At 38.6% G+C, this 23,593-nt stretch overlaps 1 protein-coding gene across 1 annotated transcript in view; it reads right to left on the bottom strand.

The window, feature by feature from the left end:
• Window positions 1-6,793: 6,793 nt before the first annotated feature.
• SCUBE3 (signal peptide, CUB domain and EGF like domain containing 3) overlaps window positions 6,794-23,593 on the bottom strand; it is a 125,791-nt gene continuing 108,991 nt past the window's right edge. The window contains exons 13-24 of the mRNA XM_070939716.1: window positions 22,727-22,843; window positions 21,587-21,679; window positions 21,390-21,506; window positions 20,015-20,176; window positions 17,839-18,042; window positions 17,350-17,511; window positions 15,803-15,970; window positions 13,372-13,533; window positions 12,914-13,111; window positions 10,804-10,956; window positions 8,777-8,856; window positions 6,794-6,943 (exon numbers count right to left, since the gene is read on the bottom strand). Of these exons, the coding sequence (XP_070795817.1) occupies window positions 6,794-6,943; window positions 8,777-8,856; window positions 10,804-10,956; window positions 12,914-13,111; window positions 13,372-13,533; window positions 15,803-15,970; window positions 17,350-17,511; window positions 17,839-18,042; window positions 20,015-20,176; window positions 21,390-21,506; window positions 21,587-21,679; window positions 22,727-22,843 (1,766 nt within the window). The remainder of the gene's footprint in view (window positions 6,944-8,776; window positions 8,857-10,803; window positions 10,957-12,913; window positions 13,112-13,371; window positions 13,534-15,802; window positions 15,971-17,349; window positions 17,512-17,838; window positions 18,043-20,014; window positions 20,177-21,389; window positions 21,507-21,586; window positions 21,680-22,726; window positions 22,844-23,593) is intronic.

Here is a 23,593-nt window from a genome sequence, read left to right as displayed (position 1 = left end):
CTTCTAAAGGCCGCCTTCTTCCACTCTTCGCTGTCTTCTATCCAGGTTCCGGGGTTTCGGAAAGTTTCCGGAAAAGGAAAGCAGAGGCCGCTGTTCTGCCAAACGAGCCGCATTTCCTGTCATGCGCAGAAGCCGCGGCGAAGCCTCCTTGCCCTTACGTTTGCACCTCCGGCTTTCGGCGGAGCAATAGCCTTGCCTTCCAACCAAATACAAGTCAGATTAAAGTCCGGCTTCCAATTCCGGATTTCCGCAGCCGAATCACATTGCTAAAATTCGTAAGCCGCATGGTTTTCTTGGGCGCTTTTCCTTTAATCAGTTTAAGCACAAAGAGATTTATTGTAGTGCACTTTTTTAAATCGTTGACTTGCTGGTGAGATTTTTTCCCCCTGAGTATAGTAGTAAAAACGGATAACTTGGTCTCATTGGTTTAATTCCTGCATGGGACTCGAATGCGTAAACCTCCGTGTTCTCGGGTGGAAAGCGATGCAGCAGGTCAACTCGCAGACGTGGGAGATCCGGATCGGCTTGTTTCCTTTGCAATTAAAAGTTCGACCTGCTTACTTGTTAAATAGCCAATAGCCTCCCACCGGCCAGTACGCTCGCACAGAGTGGGCCTCCTCAGGGTGCCGTCCGCCAGACAATGTCGGCTGACGACTCCCAGGGGGAGAGCCTTCTCTGTGGCGGCGCCCACCCTCTGGAACAACCTCCCCCCAGAGATACGTACAATAACAGACCTCCGGATTTTTCGTCGGGCCCTGAAAACCCATTTATTTCAACTAGCTGGGCTGGCTTAAGTTAAATTTTAAATTGATTTTAAATTGGGTTGTTTTAATTTACGGCCAAAATATTTAATTATTTTAAACTGCTTTTAAATTTTATATGTATTGTCTTTTACTTTGGCTGTTCACCGCCCTGAGTCCTATTTGGAGAAGGGCGGTATAGAAATAAGAACAAACAAACAAACAAATAAATAAATAAATAAATAAATAAATAAATTGGCTTCTCGCTAATTGTGCCGATTCTGCGTTGAACTAAACGGTATACAACCGTAGTGGAAAAATAGAAGGTTGGGAGATGTGGCAATTTATCTCCTGAGGCAGGGTTCGAAATTGAGCCATGCTTTTCAAACAGAATGAAAATAGTTTTCATTCAGAACCAGTCTAATTGTCTATAAAAAGCTTTGGAGGTTAAAAAGTATTTTCTCCTGTGCTGAAAAATTACATGCCCGTTAAACAATACTAATAAAGTCTTCGACTCGAGTTTAACTCCTGCCCGATTTACTAACATAGACTGCATGCTCTCTCCAGTTTTCTTTGCAACTCACGGAAGTGGTTTCCCAAGAACCTCTTCTGAGAAGTTTTTGAATTCTAGTCTCGCCTACAATTCTGAACTTCGAACTCTAAACCGCATTCAAGTATTACTTATTTTTCACATTTTTGAACCGCCCATCTCCTTCAGACAGTTACGTGCTGCCATCTGCTGGGTCCTCTTGAAATTCCGTCCTTTATAAACATGTTGCAAACATCAATGATTTTTTTTTAAAAAAAAACTTGATTCTAGAAGGAGGAAGGATGTTGTGATGGAGATTTGACTATTTGAAGAAAGGAACTAAAGCTGTACCATCTCTTCTACGGTCAGCTCTCCAATAGAAACAAGCTTAATGCAAAACTTGTTAAGAGGTTGTCAGCTTATTAAACTCCTTATGTTTTACCCCCCTGCTTCTGCCAACTTGTTACCACAACTAGGTGTCAACCAAAACTTGGCAGCAAAAATCTAGTCAAATAAGGACAGTAGAGTTTATTCTTCTGTACCATACAGTACTTACTCTATCTAGTGTTCATCCAGATTTTTTAACCAAAATATGTAGTCCTAACAATAACCCCAGGAGAAAGAAATGTGAAACACCTAATGCCATTTTGATTACAAGAATCCTACTTATCAGTTACCACAAATATTTGAAAAACAATAATGTAGGAGGAAATTTCTCTCTTCCAGACCATACCCAAAAGCCAAGATTTCAGAAATCAAACAAAGTTCATTTTACATGAACTTTATTTCTTAGTATGTACGCATGAGCATACATACATACATCCTTTTGCCCCATGATTCTAATAGTCTGCACATTTTAGCAATTTGGTATGCCAGAACAGCAAACTGAAACACTTTTGACTAAGGGGTAAGTCTAGTAATATACTAGCAATAAGATCCCCAAGCATTTATTTAGCCAGAAAGATTTTGCAACTAAATGATCCTTCAGCTTTTAAAAGTAGTTCAACTTTGCACTGTAGCAATGAAAGAATAAAAGAATCATAGCAAAGAGTAGAAATTGCAAAAGATCCAGAATTTCTCTCCAAGATTCTACTGTATATAGTAAAAACTATATAGAATTTGAAGGGATGGCCAAATAAATGTAATTTTGACAAGTGTGTAGACTTCAGATTAATGGAGAAAAAGCATGATCAAGTAGTCCCAAATCATGGTGGTTATATCCAGGCTCTAGAAATAATGTTCTTCCGATTTACAGTTATTGGAAAATACAGAATGCTACTGTAAAAGAAAAGTATTATCAAATATTATCAATATTAAAAGCATTATCGAACAATTCCAAGTTATTATAATTACATCCAACCTCTAGAATTAATATGCTTCTGAATTATAGTTGCTGGGAAATAAAAAATGTTATTGCCTTTCAATCCACTTGTTAGTTTCCTAAAGTTTTCTGCTTGAGCATTATGAAAAAGGAGTTGGAGGAAATTTGTTCTTCGTGTTACCCAGCATGTTTTCCTGTTTATTTTTGTAGAAAAGGCTCCAAATACTTTATCAGGGAGAAATGAATAAGAAGTATCCATTTAAAACGATATACTGTACATCATATAAAAGTAGTTCTAAATGCTAACCATCACAAATTTGTCTAAAAAGTGTATTCAGCTTTTCATACAGGAATAAATTGCCAGAACTATGCAATACGAGGGCTGCCAAATAAAATATCTTCCTGACTGGTGCTTAAAGTATCCCAACCACATCTTGAAGAGTCCCTCCTATATGGAATGGAACAACTTGCCACAGCCAACTCGCTGCAGCCAACTCACCATGGCTAACTCACTGCAGGACAACTCACCATGGGACAATTTAACAATTCAATTTAATTATTCAAAATATTTTTTTTTAAGTTTTGTCATTCACATTTCATTCTGTCCCTCCTTTTGCATCCTTTCTTTAATGATTGTATTCCACTATTTCTTTGATATTAGTGTATCTCTTGTCCCGTGGCGAGTTGGCCATGATTGTCATAGACCCCTGAATATGCAGTGCAGGTCAACAACCCTTCTACCAGATCTCTCTCTTCAAATGGTTTTGTAAAGTCCCTATGAGCTACTACTGAGGGATACAGTAAGACTTGAAAACAAACCAAATTTCTCTTTCTGGAAAATATTGCTGAACATCTGTGATTCATACTACCTCCAGCCTTTATAAACAGTGAATAATGGTGGGAGTTGCAGCCTAGAAACATCTAAAAATGATCCCCATCCCTGGTACAGGAAAAGACAAATAATTGTTTTCATTCATACTATTGGCATGTTTTCCATTTGTTCTATTTTTATACAGTTTTAATTGCTTTTGTATTAAAGGAGTTATGTTTTTTATTTTTTAGAGAAATGCATAACAGGCAATAATATGCATTTCACAGTGCAAATACTATGTCCAAGCTTTGGAACCCATAATTGTTGGTGACTACAAACTGACTAGTGTAAAAAAATTGGCCAATTTCCAAAGAGAAAAAGGAACAAAAAGGGAGGGAGAAACAGAACTTCAAGCAGCAATAAATATGCATTAGCCATTTTACAAGCAATGGGGAAAAAATATGGACGATCAATGAAACACCAAGAAATTCCATTTAATAATTTAAATGGGCAATATGAAATGCAAACTTTTATTTTTACAAATCAGATACAATTTCTTTCATCAAGTGCAAATAACTTTATGAACTACACCTTTTTTCATTATTTTTCAAGGGATACTGGATGATGGCATATGGCACAGCAACTATAAATAATTTAGCTTTATTGCTTATATCTGGTTATATTTCCTATTTGAGGTGGACTTGTAATTTTTTTTTACTTTTTACATATTGATACAGGCAAAATAGATCTCATAACAGAAACCAGATAGAATCCAAAGCATAATTCAACACACTGTTTTTCTTTTCAAAGCTGTCCCCCATTTCTGGTTGTCTCTATTATTTTTCTCTGAAGTAAATAACCGACTTGTCTATCTCTAACCTCTTCCACAAAATAAACGAATGCTTGTAAGGTCAAGAAAATCTTGCATCCAATTAGCGTTTATAATAATGGAATATCACCTACTAAAATACGACGACTGTGTTTACATCAAAACCACTTCTGTGTCGGGTGCAAGCAACCATAAGCACTTGTGGATAGGCTCAAGCAGGTATTTTATTGTTTATCACCTATATTATAAGTATCTTGCGCCAGATTGCATACTTTCCCTTAGGAAATGGCAGATATAGATCTAAGGGTTTGATCTTAAAACGTTTCCTTCTCCCCCCCCCCACTCCCCAAGATGGAATGTCTCTTTATTCCCCCTGGCAGGGCCCCTTTCCCTTCAGCTGGAGGTTCCACTACATTCTGTTTCAAGGCTGAAATGTTGTGAATTTGGTAGAACTATTTCATGATTCTGGATGAGGTTAAAAATAAGAAGTAGAAAACCCACAGCACGCAATATTGGTGAAAATCGGCAGTATTGTATATGAATTGATTATAATTGCATACCACTTTCCATAATTCTGATTGCTAATTTAGATTTAAGACTGCTTTTCATTATTAGCATTTGCACTTGAATATGAATCAGTGCTTGACTGACAGTTTATGCAACTGCGGAGTCCATAATGCTCTCTGAGCTTGGTTGTTTACTGGCAGCCATTTCATCCTTAGTGCTAGAAGGGAGTGGGGGTTTGCTCTCTTTTTATATAGGGTAGCTTGCCCTGTCAGTTTATGTAATTTGAAATGAACACGAAAGAAACACTCGACATGATTTCATATCAACAAGAGCTACTCTAAAAAACAAATTCAATGCAGGATTCAGCTTTGTAGCATGAAAAGACAAGAGTACCTCTGAGTAGGTGCAGAAAACATTTCCCTCCTCACTAAGAATCCATAGCTACATTTTTGAATTAGGAAGGAAAAAAACCTTTGAGTTAAAAGTTATGATTTCCCAAAAGACCCCAGACCTTTTTACAGACCTTGCAGCTTATTGGAGCATCAGAAAGAGAACCTAGTGATCTCTGTATAATATGTTAGAACCAAACATTCTTCTACCTGTACAAAGCTAAATTTCAGAAAGAGTGAGATTAAGTAGCATGGTGAATGTGTTAAAAAAGTTTTAATATGGGGACAGATTCCAGTATATGATTCTTGATATATTCTTTAAAGATGCCTTTGATAATATTTGAATTGACTTTTAGGAGCTGCTTGTTATCAAAGCATAATTTCACATACACAAACTCTATCTTCAGGAGTTATGTTGGAGTTTACTGTAGTGAAGAAAATAAAATTCCAAGAGCTGAAAATGTAGTTACATTTAGTCATCATTCTCTCAATTCCATGTTTGGATTCTTTTCTGTTTCTTGTACACACACATCCTCTTTTCTCAGGCAGGTATAAATATTGTAGTTTCTAGTAGAAAAACCCTCTAAATAATATAAAGACAACTCAAAATGATTGCACTTAATAATATGAAAAAGGTAGAAAGGAGAGCATCCTAGTGCACATTCACTTACTCCTGCCCTTCACACCACTTGCTTTCTTATCACTGAGTTACTCTTTGGCAGAGCTTACAAGGAGTCTGATCTCTCAGCACAAATGTCTGTGGGGAAAATCTTATCAGAAAATCTCACTTTTCACCAACTTCTGCTCTCTGCTCCCTCTTCCCCCTTTCCAGACATTATTCTGTATGAGTAGGTGGCTAGGCTAGGCTGTCAACAGCAAAATCCATCATGAAATGATGCTCTTCTAGTCACCACACTTGCTATTCCCAACAAGGGCAATTTCCTTTCACATTTCTGTGATATACCTTTTTATTGTATGATTTATATCCATTGTATCCCCTCCCCCACGTATCTGGTTTGATCCTCTCTGCAAGATTGCTTGATTCATTTTTCAATTAAAAACGTAACAGTCTGATAAATAAGGCAGAACCTTCCACATTCCAGGTGTCCATTGCTCTCGGTTCTTTACAAAAGTGTTCAGCTGGATCAATTCCATTGCTTAGCAGTTGCTCAGAGTCTTCCCATTTCATTGGTGTCCCAGAAGCAGAGGCATCTTATGATAGCAGAAGTATTTCTTTTTAGAAACAGTTCATGCAGAGAAATGTACCCAAGCAGCCCCTTTAGCAGCTGCCTGGTAGCACAAGGAGCCACACATAATGACATATATGTGAGAAAGCTGAACTGACTGGGAGATACGGGTCCCAGCAGAGGACTTTTGTGAAGTGTGTCACTTAGTGTGGTGGGTGATTTCAACAGGCTGAGACTTCAGTATGGAAACACAAGGGAGGGGATTTAATTCCTTGTGGCCAGCTATTCCTTCCATGGCCAAATCATCAGTAAATTTGATTTGAAGAAAAGCCAAGGAATGACCAAGTGTTAGATGCATCTGCATAGTGAAGATGGCGGGTTTCTATTTGTAGAAAAAAATCACCGAAAAGTAACAATAAGCATAAGAAAAAAAGTTTTCTTGGCAGTCGAGAAACCTGGAAGGTTGGTGAAAATATGAGGCTATTTATAAGGTCTAAGAAAACTTGAAACTTTGGAGCGGAGGAGTTTGATGAAAGAGCGTGGCAGCATTTCCTTATGTTTTTCTGTGTATTTAAAGTAGTTTTGTGGATGAGCTAACACATCAAAGAAAGCCTTGATTAACTTCTTGTCCTGCAAGGGAAGCAAATGACAACTTTAGATGTAACCACAAGAATTGTAATAGTCTACAGAATCTTTGACAAACAGATAGCCCGTATAGAAACTGGTACTACCTTTGCTATATACTGTAACTAGCAAGGTTGAGAATGGAATCAATAGTGGAACCATTAATCTAACAGATTATTTTATACACTTCAAACCAAGCAGCAAGAAAATCCATGAAATCCATCCAGACTCATGCTGTATGTTATAATGTGCTACAACACTATTAATCCATGTCTAATAATGTAGCTAGAAAACATATAGAATCATTATATGATAATACTATGGCACACATTTCTTTAATAACATGTTATTGGGGAGAAATATGGAAGACAATAGGCTTCATCTGTTCCTGTTTAGTACCTAAATTGTCCCTATATCTGCTAGTATTAATACATTAATTCAGGGATCATTCTTATAATTATTTTGATGTGGCAGCAATGGACTGGTTTTTGACATGTTTTGTGATTTGCTGTGCTGCCTTGTATATTTTACAAGTTGTAACCAGCTTAGGGGAGCGTATATTGTGTTGGTATTCTGTGAGGTCCAAGAATACAAAATTAATTTGCTCCCCACTGTTTCAATTTTTCTCAATGTATATCTGTTTTTTCTCCACATCCATGAGTGTGGAGAACATCCTACAAACTGAATAATTATTTGAATTATATATTAACTAGCTAATTTTCCTGATCTCCATTAAAGCTTTGAAAAATTATTCTAAATGCAGATATATACACTCCCCAATCCTGAGCTCTGGTGATAAGCTTGAAAAGCATAGCTCACGGGTCAGCAACCCGTGGCTCTGGAGCTGCATGTGGCTCTTTCATCCCTCTGCTGCAGCTCCCTTTTGCTGGTCGGCACCACAATTTTGAGAGAGCTTCCAGTTGGGAGGGGAAAAGCATAGCGTGCCAGGAGGAGACTCCAAGGCAAGGGGCAGATTTTCCAGTCAGCTCCACAATTGATAGGACTTTTGGTTAGGATAGATAGAAAAAAAAGGACACCACACTAGGAGGAGGCTCTATGGTGGGGGAACCGGACTTCTGGTCGGCTCCAGAATTGAACCAAGGGATTCCAGTTAGGACCTTTGTGGCTCTTTGAGGGTTTAAGGTTGCCAACCCCTGGCATAGCTGAATGACAAGTTTTCTGAAAGAAAATACTTTCATTCTGAATAGAAAGTATTTTCATTCTGTTTGAAAAATATGGTTCAGTTTCAAACTGTGTGTAAGGAGACAAATTGCCACATTCCCCCAACCTTATGTTTTTCCACTAGTATACTATCGGGGGTGGGGGGAAGAGTCAACTACATATGTTAAGCATAACTGCAATGCCATTATTACAAGTGTACCTTCTGTTATATTTTAAATTAAGTAAAAACAGAGGTATTTCTATAACTTCTTCAATTACTCGAGCTACTATTTCCCCAAAGGGGAAGGAACAATTTCTGGCAAAAAGCTGGAGCAGGAAGGAAATCATTAAAGCCCCGCCTCACACAATTTAATGTGGATTTGCATTCAAAACTTCTACAGCTGTATCTGAAAAAAAGGGGTAGGGGAAAGACTAACACAAAGCCATTTTCTATATTGTACACTCAGCAAAATGCTTTTTGGCTTTTATGCTAACATTTTATATTTCTCCTCACATTACAAGGAGCTCTCTAAGTTCTCTAATAAAAAAATAGCATTAGTCCCACTTTCAAATATGTTTTAAATCTAAGATGTATAGAAAACAATGCACATAAGCATATGGATGCTAACGGATACCAATGACTCAAATCCTTATCAGTAATATAAAAAATAGCCTTACCTTCAATATCTCCTGATGATTTTCAGATGCATAGAGTCTGCCATCTCGGACAATGTCTTCTACCAGCTGTTCATAATCCTCTGCATTATTGGGTAAAATGGTCAGGAAGATACGAGAAAAGAAAAGCAGCCAGTAAATTTATTTCAAGTGCAATGTACTGTATACATACTGTATAATGCATCATAAAAAGATTTTGATAATCTCCAGAGTTGCCTTGAGGAATTTGGAGGGAAGGGGGAATAAAGAAATACATCTCTAACTAGCAGTTTGTAGAAGAGCAATGAAGAAAAGATATTCAGATACCATGATACATTATAGCAATGGTTTTCCCTCTGACACTTCCCTATGGAAACACAGGTTGGACTGTGAAGAATTGAAAGAGTATTGTCCTTTTAAACTTTGGAGTTGCAAAAAAGTTCTGAGATTCTGGATTGCCAGAAAAACAACAAATCAATCCAGAGCTTTTTCTCATGGACAAGTGAGAAGCCTGAATTTATTTTTACTTATTTATTTATTTATTTAAATTTATATACCGCCCTTCTCCCGAAGGACTCAAGGGTGGTGAACAGCCGGAATTAAGATACATATAATATAAAAGTTAAAATAACTAAAATAAATTAAATCGATCGGCCTCCCAATTTAAAACCCACATCTATACAATTTAAAAAACTAACCCGTAAGACCTTTTAGGCTAAGCCGGCTTGGTGGAATAAAAAAGTCTTCAGGGCCTTACGGAAAGTACGGAGGCCCGGGATCAGTTGTATTCCGGGAGGGAGCTCATTCCAGAGGGCGGGTGCCCCCACAGAGAAGGCTCTCCCCCTGGGGGCCGCCAGCCGACATTGCTTGACCGACGGCACCCTGAGGAGGCCCTCTCTGTGAGAGCGTATTGGCCGAAATTATATTTTCAATATATTATTGGAAGATTTAGCTCTCTTGAGAAGTCTATAATACTTGGAAAGGTTAAAGGAAAGAATGAAAAAGAACAAGAAGCTGCAAAGTGCATGGAATAAATTAGAGCAGAAATAGGTGCACATTGGAAGACCTGAAGAACTGGATTGGAAACATATCATCCTGGACAAAATCTTCCATATGCTCTGCAAGATTTGGAACTCATTTCATGGTAAATCATTGTTATCAGAAAGAGAAAGTGATATTAATAAACTCATCTACAAGATCTAAAGACAAGCATTTCCAAGAGAAAGTTGGATGAAAGAAAATGGTGCAGAAAACTAGACAATAGTTCTAGACATAATTCTAGAGTTACTGAGACTATAGGAAGAGATAATAAGAATCTTTTATCAGTTCAACATTTTTTATGTATATGGGTCAGCAACCCTAACTGCTTGAAAACCTCCTTCTGGCATTAATTTTTTTTTTGCAAAAAAACCTTAGGCTTGTAACAGCTATTTATAAATGCATGTTTAACTACCGGTAGATATTTAGAAATAGAGGGAAGCTTGATATTGTATTGCTTGCTACATGAACTTCAATTGAAGACTCTTGCCATATAGCTGTCACAATTCAAGAAAATTATATCATAGCTATTGGACATTTTTGATTTTTTGAAAAACATACCAATTTTTTTTAAAATTAAAAGGAAGACAACAGATCTTGGCTTTGTTTACTTTTATGATTAATACCCCCTACTCCCCACCTCCAGATATTAAAAGGCTAGAATTACACTCATTCTCATTAATTATATTAATACATTGGTCTGAAGCACTCAATTTTTTTATATATTTGAAACAATATTTTACTGTCAGAAATCTTATTTGGAGAATTGTATTTTGTCACCCATGCTTTCCAGTATCCATGTATGTTGCATGAATACTGCAAAGGCTTTAGATTTAAATATATATTTGGATGTGTGTGAGTATGTATGAAATTTTTTCAGATATCCATGCTTAACATCAAGGCCTGGGGCCAAATAGCATCAAAAGAAGGACTAGGAAGCATAGGTCCACAAAGTACCTAAATGCGAAAAGATCAGATTTCATAGCATAGCTCTATAACTTTCTCATACTTACCATCATATGTGACATAAGGAATTTGGAACCCTCTGGCACTGTTAGCTTCACTGGTTTTAAAGTTAATCCATAATTTTCGGGACCTTGCAGTGAATGCTATAGGCCTCTCATAAGTCTGGCATGTCTCATAGGTTGTGATGGAGGATGGAGATGCTGTAAAAGAAAACATATCATGTTCATACATTGTTTAGAATCACACAGCTCTTTACACCATCAAACATTAAGCATTAAAACATCCTCAGGGATGAAGGAAGATACGTAAGTAATAAAAAGCTTTTCTTCCTTTTGCTAAAGATCCTTACCTTTGAGAGATTAAAGGAAGGATATGTTTGAATTCCAATTTATTTTTTTTTAAAGGAAGCATATCTTAACAAAGTTGTATCATCTTTAGTTGAAAATTTTAAAAGGGCATTTACAGGTAGATCTGAAATAAGGGCAGACCCATTCACCTGAAGACATTTTTGGGGATTTAATACCACAAAGTTTTAAATTTGGGTATGTATATTTTTAGTACAACAGCAAACTACCCTTCAAACACAATATGATATAGTTCCGTGATGGTGAACCTATGGCACGTGTGCCACAGGTGGCACACGTAGCCATATCGGTGGGCACGCAAGCTCAGCTCTGGTGCGCATGCGCGCGCTGGCCAGTTGATTTTCAGGCCTTCTGGGCCCACTGGAAGTAGGGAAACAGACTGTTTCCTACCTCCGGAGGACCTGGGGGGTGGGGAAGTCCCGTTTTTTGCTCTCCCCAGGATCCAGAGCCTTTCTAGGAGCCTGGGAGGGCGAAAATGGCTTTCCTCACCACTACCCCCGGAGGGTCTCCGGAAGACGGAAATGGCCCGTTTGCCAACTTCTGGTGGGACCTTTTGGCACGTGATGGCAAAAAGATTAGCCATCACTGGTATAGTTGCTTTGTCCTTCCCATTTTAACAGATTTTCTGGAGGAAAAAAATGACGGAAGGAAGGGGACAAGAAGATTACAAATCAAAGTTCATGTGTCAATTTTGTATATAATTTTGTGAGCAAGGGACAATAAAGATCTTGTCTGAAAACTTCTGAACTTGGAGCACTTACAGCAGTGATGGTGAACCTTTTCAGCACTGAGTACCAAAACCAGAACGTACGTGCATACGCATGTGCTAGAGCGCCAGAAACCCAAAGAACAGATGGTTGGTGCACATGCGTGAGCTGGCCAGCTAGTCTTCGGATTTCCGGCACACGCGCCAGCCAACTAGTCTTCGTGGATGCTGGACCACCGGAACCCCAAACACCAGCTGGCTGGTGCGTACATGCCTGTTATTTGGCTGTTTTTGAGGCCATTTTTGAGGCCATTTTTTGGGCCATTTTCAGGCTGTTTTTCTGCCATTTTTCAGCTATTTTCAGGTCATTTTTGGGCTGTTTTCAATCCATTTTTCAGGCCATTTTCAGGCCATCTTTTGGGCCGTTTTCGGATAATTTTTCAGCCATTTTGGGGGCCTTTTTCAGGCTATTTTTGGGCCTTTTTTGGGCCTTTTGGACCTGAAAAATGGCCTGAAAACAGCCCAAAAAATGGCAGAAAAATGATCTGAAAACGGCCCACCAGAAGAGCAGCTGGCGACAGTGCATGTGCCCACAGAGAGGGCTCTGCGTGCCACCTCTGGCACACATGCCATAGGTTTGCCATCATGTACTTGGAAACTCCCACAATAATTCTCTTGAAGGATGAAGGCTTTCTGAATAACAAGACAATTAGTAAATATTCTTATACTCATGCATTGCTCTGAAATAGGTTTTTTAAAATGTCATTATATTCCCAGTTTAATTATATAAGTTAAGTATTATATATTATAAGTATTCCAATCCAGAAAAAAAATCAGATCCTGACTATCAGTATCTGGAAGGCTATTCTCTCTGTAAGGCATAGTTTCAATGTAGAGAAGAAAGACCCAAATACTAAACTCTTTAGGACATGCTAGAAGAATCAGCTATTCCTTTGCTCATTATTTCCTCTCCAGTGAAGATGAAGGAGGGTGGTACTACATCTATACCTACAACAGGGATCTGATAAAAGCTGATCCTATAAAGCTATCTTCTGTATGGTCCCAATGAAGCATAGGGTTACCTACAGTTTTTCCGCATCACCAGGACATCCCCACATTCATCCTCAGATGGCAGGAAGATTTCAGGCACCACAATCAAAATCTTGCGCTTTGGAGGTGGGTTGATGTTCCAAGTGCATTCCACATTTGCAGGATAGTTTCCAGGGTAATTGGGAGACTCAATATAGCCAGTGAACTCCCCCAGTTCCCCACCACATTGACGGTCTGCAAGAAAACAAATAAAAAGATACTGGGATATCAGCTGAGAAACTGGCGGTCAAAGGAGATTGCAGCACTGTCTTGTGAGTGTAATATAATGTAAGTGTGTGTGTATGTGTATGTGTGTGTGTGTGTGTGTGTTGTGTGTAACATACACAAAAATAGAAAGTCAAGAAAACAGATAATTTCAGATAGTCACATCTATACAAATTAACTCTTATTTTGTTCTTCCAAAATCTACACAACTCTTACAAGACAAAGCATACTTTTGCACTGTGATACAGAAGTTGAGCCATCGAAGTCTGTTGTAGTATTCCCAGGGCATGCAATACAATAGTTTTGACGGAAGTCTGGCTGATAGGTGCCTATTACACAACGAATGCAGCGATGGACACTGGTGTTGTAATAATGGCCTGGAGAGCATTGAACTGAAAATTAAACAAAAGTTTTAAAAATCAGTTTAAATATAATAGAAAAAACATTAATTGGATAAGTATATTTTTAAATAAAAACTCACTTTCAACAGTAAATACAATACAGTAACACAATGTCTTCTCTTTCTCTCCTTTTCTTCATTCTACAGCACTATAGTATTCTATAGTAACACAGGGTTGCGTGTTGAGTTCCTTACTTTATACTCTTTATGTGTATAACTGCATTCGCACTCATGCTAGCAACACTATTACTAAATTTGCAGATGATATAACAGTGGTGGGACTAATCTCTGGGGTGGATGAGTCTGCCTATCAGATGAGGTGGACCGGTTGCTTTTGTGGTGTGGAGACAATAACTTGGTCCTTAACACCAGTAAGACCAAGAAGCTTATAGTGGACTATAGAAGGAATAGATCAGACATCCAGCCCTTGCTTATCAATGGAGGCCGAATGGAGCAAGTGGCCAGTTTTAAGTTTCTAGGGGTTATCATAAAAGAGGACCTGACCTGGGGCACTCACATTGCAGCACTGGTCAAAAGGGCCCAGCAGAGATTATACTACCTGAGACTTCTCAGGAATCAACTGAATGAAAAACTGCTGGTGGCCTTCTACTGCTGCACCATAGAGAGTATTTTAACTTACTGCACCTGTGTATGGTTTGCCAATTGCACAGTGGCAGATAGGAGAGCACTCCAGAGGGTTAACGTCATTGCCCAGAGGATCATTGGTTGCCCGCTCCCCTCTTTGGAAGAGCTGCCTTAAAAAGTTCAAAACAATTTTAAAGATCCATCTCATCCTGGGCACCCTTTTTTTCAACTATTACCATCTGACAGACGGTACAGGATAATAAAAACAAGGACAAATAGGCTAAAAAACAGCTTCTATCCCAGGGCAGTAACTATATTGAATTCTACTGTATTAATGCAATATTGAGTTTTCAATTCAGTTGTATAGAATATGAAGGATGTGTGTTTGTGTTTTATTTTTATAGTTATGATGTACACTGAAGATGGCATTTAATTTCGTTGTATGAGGTGCAATGACAATAAAGTAAAGTAAAGTAAAGTAAACTTATAATTATCTCAAACCAAAAGGACTCTGGGAAGCACAAACCACTATACCAAAGAAAAATAAAATAAAAACATAATAATGAACAACTAGTTCAAATTTAGTATCAGAAAAATAAAATACCCCTGTAAATAGATGTTCACAATCAGTCAGCTGGTACAGATATAAAATATTTAACTTTTTTGAGGAATTACAGAAAGGTGGAGATGGCATGGAGGATAGGAGATATCCACAATGTGATAGCTCCTATAGAGAAAGCATATCATTTTTCCCGCATATCTTAGAATAGGGGTTCCCAGCCCCCGGTCCGCAGCATGTCATCAATCGGTCCACGCAAACAAGTAAAGCTCCATCCGCGAGATGCAGGCAGCACATGAAACCATATTCCTTCCGGTCCATGGAAAAGCCTCTCTCCATTGAATTGGTCCCTGGTGCCCAAAAGCTTGGAGGACGCTGCCTTAGAAAGAAGAGGACTTTTCAATAGTCTCTCTGTCAAAGATGGGACCGAACAGGCTGTTTTAATTCTAACAAACATTGTCCAATATATGTCAGTGTTACTCCACCAAGGTTTTTAATAAAAACCACCAAAGCAGCTCTATGTAAAGTGCATTGCATTAGGCCAGGGCCTTCTGTTCCAGATAGGAGTATAACTGGAACACCATGGTCCTCCTACCCAAGATTTCCTGAATCCTGCTATTTGGGCAGGATTCAAAATTCCAAAACGACTAGGGATAACACAACCTTGTCTAGAATAACTATTGGGTTTAATTGCCCAGAAATGTATTGACCACTAGCAACTCCATATTGATAAGATTTAATTTGACTTGTTTTGCTCCACCAGACCCTCACAACTTCCAACACCAGTTTAAGGCTTTCATGCCATCACTGGCTCATCCCAGAATCACAATGTGTAATTTAATGTCATCAGCCTACCATAATAGCTTCTTCAAAAAAGGTCCACAACCACCTACTTCAAAGCAGGTCCAAACACCTCTTCCCTCAAGAAGCATTGAAAGCCTCCTGGAACCAGTCACTCATGTGCCATCTAGCCATCTGAAAAAGCCAGTAGGGGCCTGGTTTCCCCATGCAGAAAGGGTGGAGATCTAAGGAGATGACTTTGGAGGAGGAATCCAGAAGTAATACTAAGTGAAAAAGAAATACATTAAACTAAAGTCTGATGCTGTCACAGGCATACCTTTAGTATCGCAATCCTGGAAGGAAAAAGCTCCATCATGCTTGGTGGTTAACCCTCCACCACAATGGAAACATAATGCTCGGCCAGCTTCAGGCTGATAGGTGCCACGCACACACAATTGGCAGGGTTTAAAGCCATTTACAGAGTATTGTCCAGGAGGGCATTGACCTATAAGCATTTAGGAGAAAAAGACATGAATTGCACTAAATGAAGTACATTCTCTCCACATATAGCTTGTAATGTGATGAATCAGCTGCATGCAAGAGGCATTATAATATATGAAACCATACACAGGACTAGGAGAGCCATCCAGCATCCAAGAAATTACCTATGGCAATTCTATGCTTCAGTGCTGGATCAGGATAATGGCAGTGTAAGGAGACAAGCCATTATCAGAGCTTTTTATCCAAATCCTGGATGTGATTTGGACAAAATAGTTATTAAGCTGATAATAGTTATTTGATTGCCTCAGCTTCACAAGCGCTTTTGTTGACTGCTTTGTTGTCAATGCATTCATTATTTGAAAAGAATGATGAGAAAGATGCTCTGACTCCTACAACACATCTTGCCTTCCTGTTATTCTTCTAGGGGCATCTAGTGGCAACAATTACTTTTCTGTCCATTTTCAGTGAATCAGGTCACCATGTGGAAAAGTATGAACAACTATAGACTCTTGTAAATTAAGCATTTCACACAATCAATTCCAGGGCAAGACACTTTGCTGGAGACAAAGCAAAATGTATGATTTAACAGTTATCTTTGAGAGTCCTTCTTCTGAGGTGATACTGAGATATTGTGCAAGCTTGCAACACCAATAGTACTGAGTAATTGCAAAAACTGTTATTCTAAGCTTTTGGTTCTTAAATAACATAAAGGTTTAAGGTTTTTTATTAGTGTGGAAGGCATTCTTACAATACTGTTTCTGAGCATCTTTATTATTATTGATATTATTAGCATATGCCGGTGTTACATTAGCCAGGAGACCACAATGCTATTGCAGAGTAGTAATTTGGTTGCCAATTTATCAGCTCTATTGCAGAACATACTTGGGCACTTCCCAAGGTATGCCAGAGGAGGGTAAGTTGGCTTCACTCCGGAAAGAAAGAGGAGTGGCTCTTCCTGCAGCAGCATCTTTGGCTCCTTTTCTTCCCTGGAGTCATTTTGTAAAAGGGTGCTGCAACTGGGAAGGTTCAGAGCAGGCAGGAATCTGACTACCTGTACAGAGCTCTAGCTTGTCTCCCTCCATGTACCATAAATAGTGGTACCTATTTATCTACTTGCATAGGACATGCTTTAGAACTGTTAGGTGGACAGAAGCTGAAGCAAGTGACAGGAGCATACCCTGCCACACAGTGCTAGGACTTGAACTGCTGGAGCAGAGACCATCTCTAGCATCATTAGACCATTAACCTACTGCACCTCTTGGGATTGTGATAATGCCACTAACAACCCTTCTTCCTGGCACTTCTGTTCTACAAATTCTCCCATGTATTAGGATCTTGAACTTTAGTTCTAATCGTAGGGTCTACCTCAGCTCATGTCTGTACCTGCACAAGCGCTTATATTTGTTGCTCCAACAGGCCCATAAGCATCACTCCCAGGGCAAAGGTCACAGGAGAGCTGGCCCTCTTTCTCCTGAAAGGTCCCTGGAGGGCAAAGGACACACTGCTCCATCTGGCCATGGTAGTATGTTCCTGGCAGGCAGCTAACTAAGAGAGAGGCAAATGTATTAGTGACATAGGTAAAAAGACAATATTCAAGTTAATACTTATCTGCTTTGAAGGGAAGGCATTTTATCCTCCCCAGTGCCTAGTGCACCATAATAAAGCTTAAGCTTTTAAAAGAATGAGCATAAGAACTCTAGCTCTCCTCCAGAAGAACAAGCAGTTGCCATAGATGTTAAAAGCTGAAAAAAGGATATTTAAGCAGCACTAAAGTAGCGCTAAAGATTTGTAGTTAATTTGCAAGTGGCTCTTCAATTCTTTCGTTCCTCACTCCCCATTGCTATAGGTGCTTTCTTTTTTTCCCCTCCTTACCACACTTGGATCCCAGCCTCTGCTGTCCTGGCCCACAACTCTCCTGCCTTTCAGGAGACAAGCTCAGCTTCCGGGCCACCTCATATTCCATTCCTGAGACACGAATGAGGAATCGCTCCTGGTTTATGGATTTCTTCAAGGCTTTGATAGCTAACTTCAGTTTTTTCTCAATCTTCTGCCGTACACAGTTCAGATTGCAGCTAGCTAAAGATAAATGAAGGAGATTAAATCATCTTTTAGCAGTGGAATGAAGAAAGTCAAGTTGAAGATAATTTTGTATTCTTTCCTCATATCAGTTCATTCAATAGCAATCTCATGTCAGGGAAAGGTTGACAGTAAAGCAATAGAGCAAATTTTGCATTCAATAGCAATAGCAATAGTACTTAGTACTTTACACCCCTCTCTAAGTGGTTTACAGAGTCAACACATTGCCCCTAACAATCTGGGTCTTCATTTTACTGACCTCTGAAGGATGGAAAGCTAAGTCAACCTTGAGTTGGTAAGAATCAAACTACTTGCACTCAGCACATTTAGCCTACAATACTGCATTTTAACCACTGCGCCACCAGTGGTGTTTGCTATTGATTTCAAACAGCAAACAGCAATCCAACAACATTCAGAAGATATTGAGGTTCTGTCTTTCAGTCTAGCAGTTTGAACTGAACAGTGGAAGCAATTTACTGGTCTTTTTCTATATCTATATCCGGTTACGCTCACTGAATGTCTCATAGGGGTTGTGTGGCTGGGCTCTCTGAAAATAATCACTGTGGGGGTTGCCATTTTGTCACACAGTTTTTCTTGTTTTAAAAGTTGGAAGACATTTAAAGCTCATAAAATCTCATAAATCAAGAACATACACAAGAGTGTTGTAAATTTATTTCATTTAAAATCAAGGAACAAGTTATCAAACACTGTATGTTATCTTGACAGTCTTTAAAAACCTTTACAATAATTCATAAAGCTATTGAATTCTTTTAACATTTAACTATTAGCAGTATTTTTAAGCAGTGTTTCTCAATTTTGGCAGCTTGAAGATGTGTGGGCTTCTGGGAGTTAAAGGTGCCAAGGTTGAAAAACACTGAACAATAGTTATCAAAGGCTTTCTAGATTGCATTGGAAAGTTGTAATCAAATGGATATGCATTACCATATCTGGAGACAGTATTCATTTAATTCTCTTTTGATTTAATCTTTTTTAGAAATTTTACAAAAATTTCTTACAAAAGCTTACAAAAATAAGCTATGATTGTTAATCTAGGCTGGGTGATTTTTTTCTTCAATTTGGCTTGCAATGACTAAATGATATGAAGTAATTGTATAGTTTAGTATACAAAAACAGTGGAATTTAAAAAATATTTTTTCTTAGACCAATAGATTTTTAAAAATATGGGAAATAGCATTGGCTGGAAAATGAATACAGTAGCAACTTTTTAAAAAAATCTCTTCCATCAAACATTATTTTACTCTCGTTTAGTTGTAAATATCAATTAAGTAATTTTGAATTTATTATTTATACCCACATATATGATTTTAGATAGCAATATTGAATATGAATATTTAAATTTTTGTTTTTACAGATTACAAGTGCATGCATATATAAATACACAATCTCCTAAACTATGCAGTTCTTGTGTAGTTTATTTTGATCCAGGCTGTTTTGACTTTTGATATTTTGTTGATTACTCTTTATCAAGAAAGAATGCATGTTAACATCATAATGCAATACTTTAATAGTAATAGTTGCATTTTGTTTCCTATGATTATTATTATTGTATTGGTTGTTGTTTTTGTGGATTGCTTAGCATTGCCTTGACTGAAGCAGTTTAGACACACACATATTTTCCATGTTCTTTTATCAACACAGTTAGTGATAGTGACTGTTTTCCTCTTTAAAAATGAACTAATATCAATAATAAGATTGATTGTTGGCCATGAAATGCCACTCATCACAATGGTTATAGTCTGTGCTGAATTGTGATAAGATTGCTGCTTCTGGTCTGTCCCTGTTCACAACAAATCCCTGCCCCTAAAAAAAAAAAAAAAAAAAAAAAAAAAGGAAAATTGTGATAAAAGCACTGCATCTCTAGAGATGCACTCTTACTGAAGGATGATGATGATGCCAAGTGAATTTCAACTCCCCCTCCCCATTTTCCAGTCTCTTCTGTCTCTTACTCTACCTGTGATCTCTTCAGGTTTGATTTCAGCTTCAAACTCCAGGGTGATGCGAGTCACCTCTTTGTTGGGAGAGTTGCGAGCCCGGCGTCCTTTGCCTTTCTTTGATGAATCACACTTTAGGTTCACGAAAGACACTTGGCAATCTGAGCAAGGGGCTGACCCGCCTAGTAGAACCAATGTCAGTATTCTTTAAGGAACATACAATATTTTCAAAACCTTCACAAGCATATTCTTCTATAAACACTAAGCAAAATGTCTCTTCCTTCCCCTGCTGAAAGGACTAAAGAGTCATAGGAAAGCATATAATGGACCCCAGAGCTCTAGCAAAGATCTCTCAGTATATGTCTGTGGTGAAGGAAACCCTCAACAACCTTCTACTTAAAGTAGAAGATTGTTGTTTCATGTGCTTGGAACTATTTTCAGCAAGACTCCATGCAAGAGAAATCTAGATTTCTCATGCTTCAATCTCACTCTCATTCTCCCTTTGCTTTTTAATTAGTGCTTTATGTAGTTAATTATAACATGGAAAGCATAGTCTTCTGGTCATAAAGCCCATATGGGACAATATTTTACAAGACACTAGCCATAAGTGCATATTGCTTTGTCAAAATTCAAAGAATGTTGCCTTAATTAGAAATAAGTAGAGTACTGTTATTTTTTAAACCAATCACTTCTCTTTGCTCCTCTCACAAGTGGAAACAAATACTGAGATGTCCAATTCTAACAAGTTAAAGTATGTTAACTTGGAATAAACCACAAGTGGAAAAGCTCAGTTTAGACATTATAATAAATAGGCAATAAATAAATTGCAAATGCTCCTTCTATGATTTATTTGGTTACAGGAGTTGGAAGATCCATGGAGCACTATGTATCAATGGTGAAATCCAATTTTTTTTACTACCGGTTTTGTGGGTGTGGCTTGGTGGGTGTGGCATGGCTTGGTGGGCGTGGCAGGAGAAGGATACTGCAAAATCTCCATTCCCACCCCACTCCAGGGGAAGGGTACTGCAAAATCCCCATCCCCTCCCCACTCCTGGGGGAAGGATATTGCAAAACGTCCATTCCCACCCCACTTTGGGGCCAGCCAGAGGTGGTATTTGCCAGTTCTCCGGACTCCTCAAAATTTCCGCTACTGGTTCTCTGAAATACTCAAAATTTCCACTACCGGTTCTCCAGAACCTGTCAGAACTTGCTGGATTTCACCCCTGCTATGTATGTATTAATGTGTTGCTTTCCTCATAATTTTGGCTTAGGGAGCCAAGGAAACATTGTGTAGATATGGTCACTGAAAAACCGGTTCTTGGTTTCACAAAATTTAAGATTGTAAATAATTCCAGTTGAAGATTCTGCCATAGACATACAGAGAGAGTACCTCACCTAGTCCTCCATTCCTGCCAGTATCATTCTGCTTGCCTTTCATGTGCGGATGGAGATAGCATTTAGCATCTTTAATTTTAAAAGAAGCCTTTTGTTTGATTGGAGCAGCAACAGCCTCTAAAAGAAAAGGCAGATGCTAAGTTTGGAGAGTCAAATGCATTAGAGAGGAGCTCTCAGAGCTCAAGACTCCATCTTACCAATGCAGGGATGGCTACCATTACTGGATCTTGGTTGAGGCACCTGTTGCAGAATTGGGGTCCCACAGCTCACAGTGTAGCTGTTGTCAGATTCTGCAAAGAAAAAGACTTTAGAGGTGTGGAGGTCTAGGGTCAGATACTTCTAACACTTGTTGCATGGATCTATACTTGCAAGTGAAATATCGCCCCAAGCCCAATCTTGCCCATTGATGAATGTACCCCTATTTGACCCAGGATTCATAACTATATTATTTTCATTATTAAACAATGCTCCAAAGAGCCTGGTGTAATAAGAATACATAAAAGAAGTACATCTTGTGGCAGAATGGGGTTCAAACCTGAACAGGTTCCCAGGGCTTATAGCCTTAGGATCAAGGGTATTCATGAGTCAGATCACAATGCTTGCCAAGACAAGGATGGATCTGTGCTAAATACACAAAAAGCAATTTTCATGCTTCTCTGCACAGCTCTTAACAGAGTTTCAAGGCCTGCACTGTCAGTTAATACTTTCAGGTTGAAAATAGTGATAGGGCAATGAAAATATTCCTGGGTTTTGTTTGGGAAACAGACTGAGTTGAGATAGACACGTGTGATCTTCTCTTATCCAGGGCATAGAAAACTGGCAGTCATCTCATCCCAAGTGTCAGGTGAACACTGTATAAGCACAGCACTGCTGGGCATACTGTGGGAAACTGAAAGTGGTGGACATCTCCCAGTCTCAGCCATTTCCATTGCCAATGACTGCAATGAATCATGTTGCCATTTCATACTTTGGCAACTGTTGGAGGATGACAAATACGGACACTAGCACTACCTATACATTACATTCAATAATAACATAATAAGACCAACTTTTTGTACCTGCTATAAACCAAACATCAGTTGAAAACCTCAAAAAACTATTGCAAAAACTATTAAGCCCTGAGACCACAAAACTAAGGTATAGAACAGGCTGTTCTAACTGCAGTAAAAAAATGAAAACAAAGAAGACATGGGTGTAGTGTATATGCATCAACGATTAAATAAAAGGTGGTACATGTATGGCACAGGAGTCCTAATTGTGCAAAATAATGCTCTAAAAAATCTTGCACCAAAGCTAACATATGACAGTTATGTGTGTGTGTCAATCTGAGTATTTACCTGGCAGAAAGCGAGCCTTGGAGGCACAGGTGAGGGAGCAGCTTTCCTTCTTGCCATTCTTGTTGCAGGTAAGTATGGCTCGTGGAGATACTGTGCCAGCCAAACAAATCTCCAGCTCTGAAGAACAAGCATCAATTGATAGCACTATGCAGATGAGAGTGCAATTCACAGAGGAGCAGCCAGACTCTGCCACTGGGATGGCTACAGTGCAGAGCCACACCTGAATCTCCAGCAGAAACAAATAAGCATCAGTGCACTATTGCTATCTCCACTTGCCTCTGCCATGGGTTATGGCAACAAGTCTGTTCATGTTGAGCTCTGGCTCATTCAGCTCATGGCTGATGTAGTAACCTCTAGAAGAATGCATTGCTGGCCCTGAACCACAAATTGTAGAAACTTTAGAAATTTAGAATTTCCCAACACAAAAATGGTTGCAAATTTTTATCTTTCATTTAAATTGTTGTTGCAATAGGCTTGGAAAAAGAAAAAGACTGAAAATGTCCAATCCATTAAAAAACAAATAGGACTTTCGAGTAAACAAAAATTCCTGATGGGTGGTATCTAAATTGGCAAATAAATAAGCTATTTTACTGGTATCAATCTGAAACTGCTGTATAGAATATCCATTCTATTATTGATAATCTTTAAGCTTTAGATACTCAAATCCGAGACCAATGCCATGCATTACATATCTTTTGTGCTGTTTCAAGTGTTAAATACTTTAAAGATTCTAAACAGCAATGGATAAGATGTTCAGAGATCACCAATGTTTACAACAATCTCCGCTAGGGTAATTTTCACTCCAGTTAAAAACCTATCCTGTTGAAAAGAATTTTCCCACTAGAGGGCAGTATGATTTCAAGCCAT

Source organism: Pituophis catenifer, unplaced genomic scaffold, assembly GCF_029215685.1.
Source record: "Pituophis catenifer annectens isolate HBS135680 unplaced genomic scaffold, rPitCat1.0.hap2 SCAF_3, whole genome shotgun sequence".
NCBI lineage: Eukaryota > Metazoa > Chordata > Lepidosauria > Squamata > Colubridae > Pituophis > Pituophis catenifer.
This window is presented reverse-complemented; position numbering and strand designations above follow the sequence as displayed.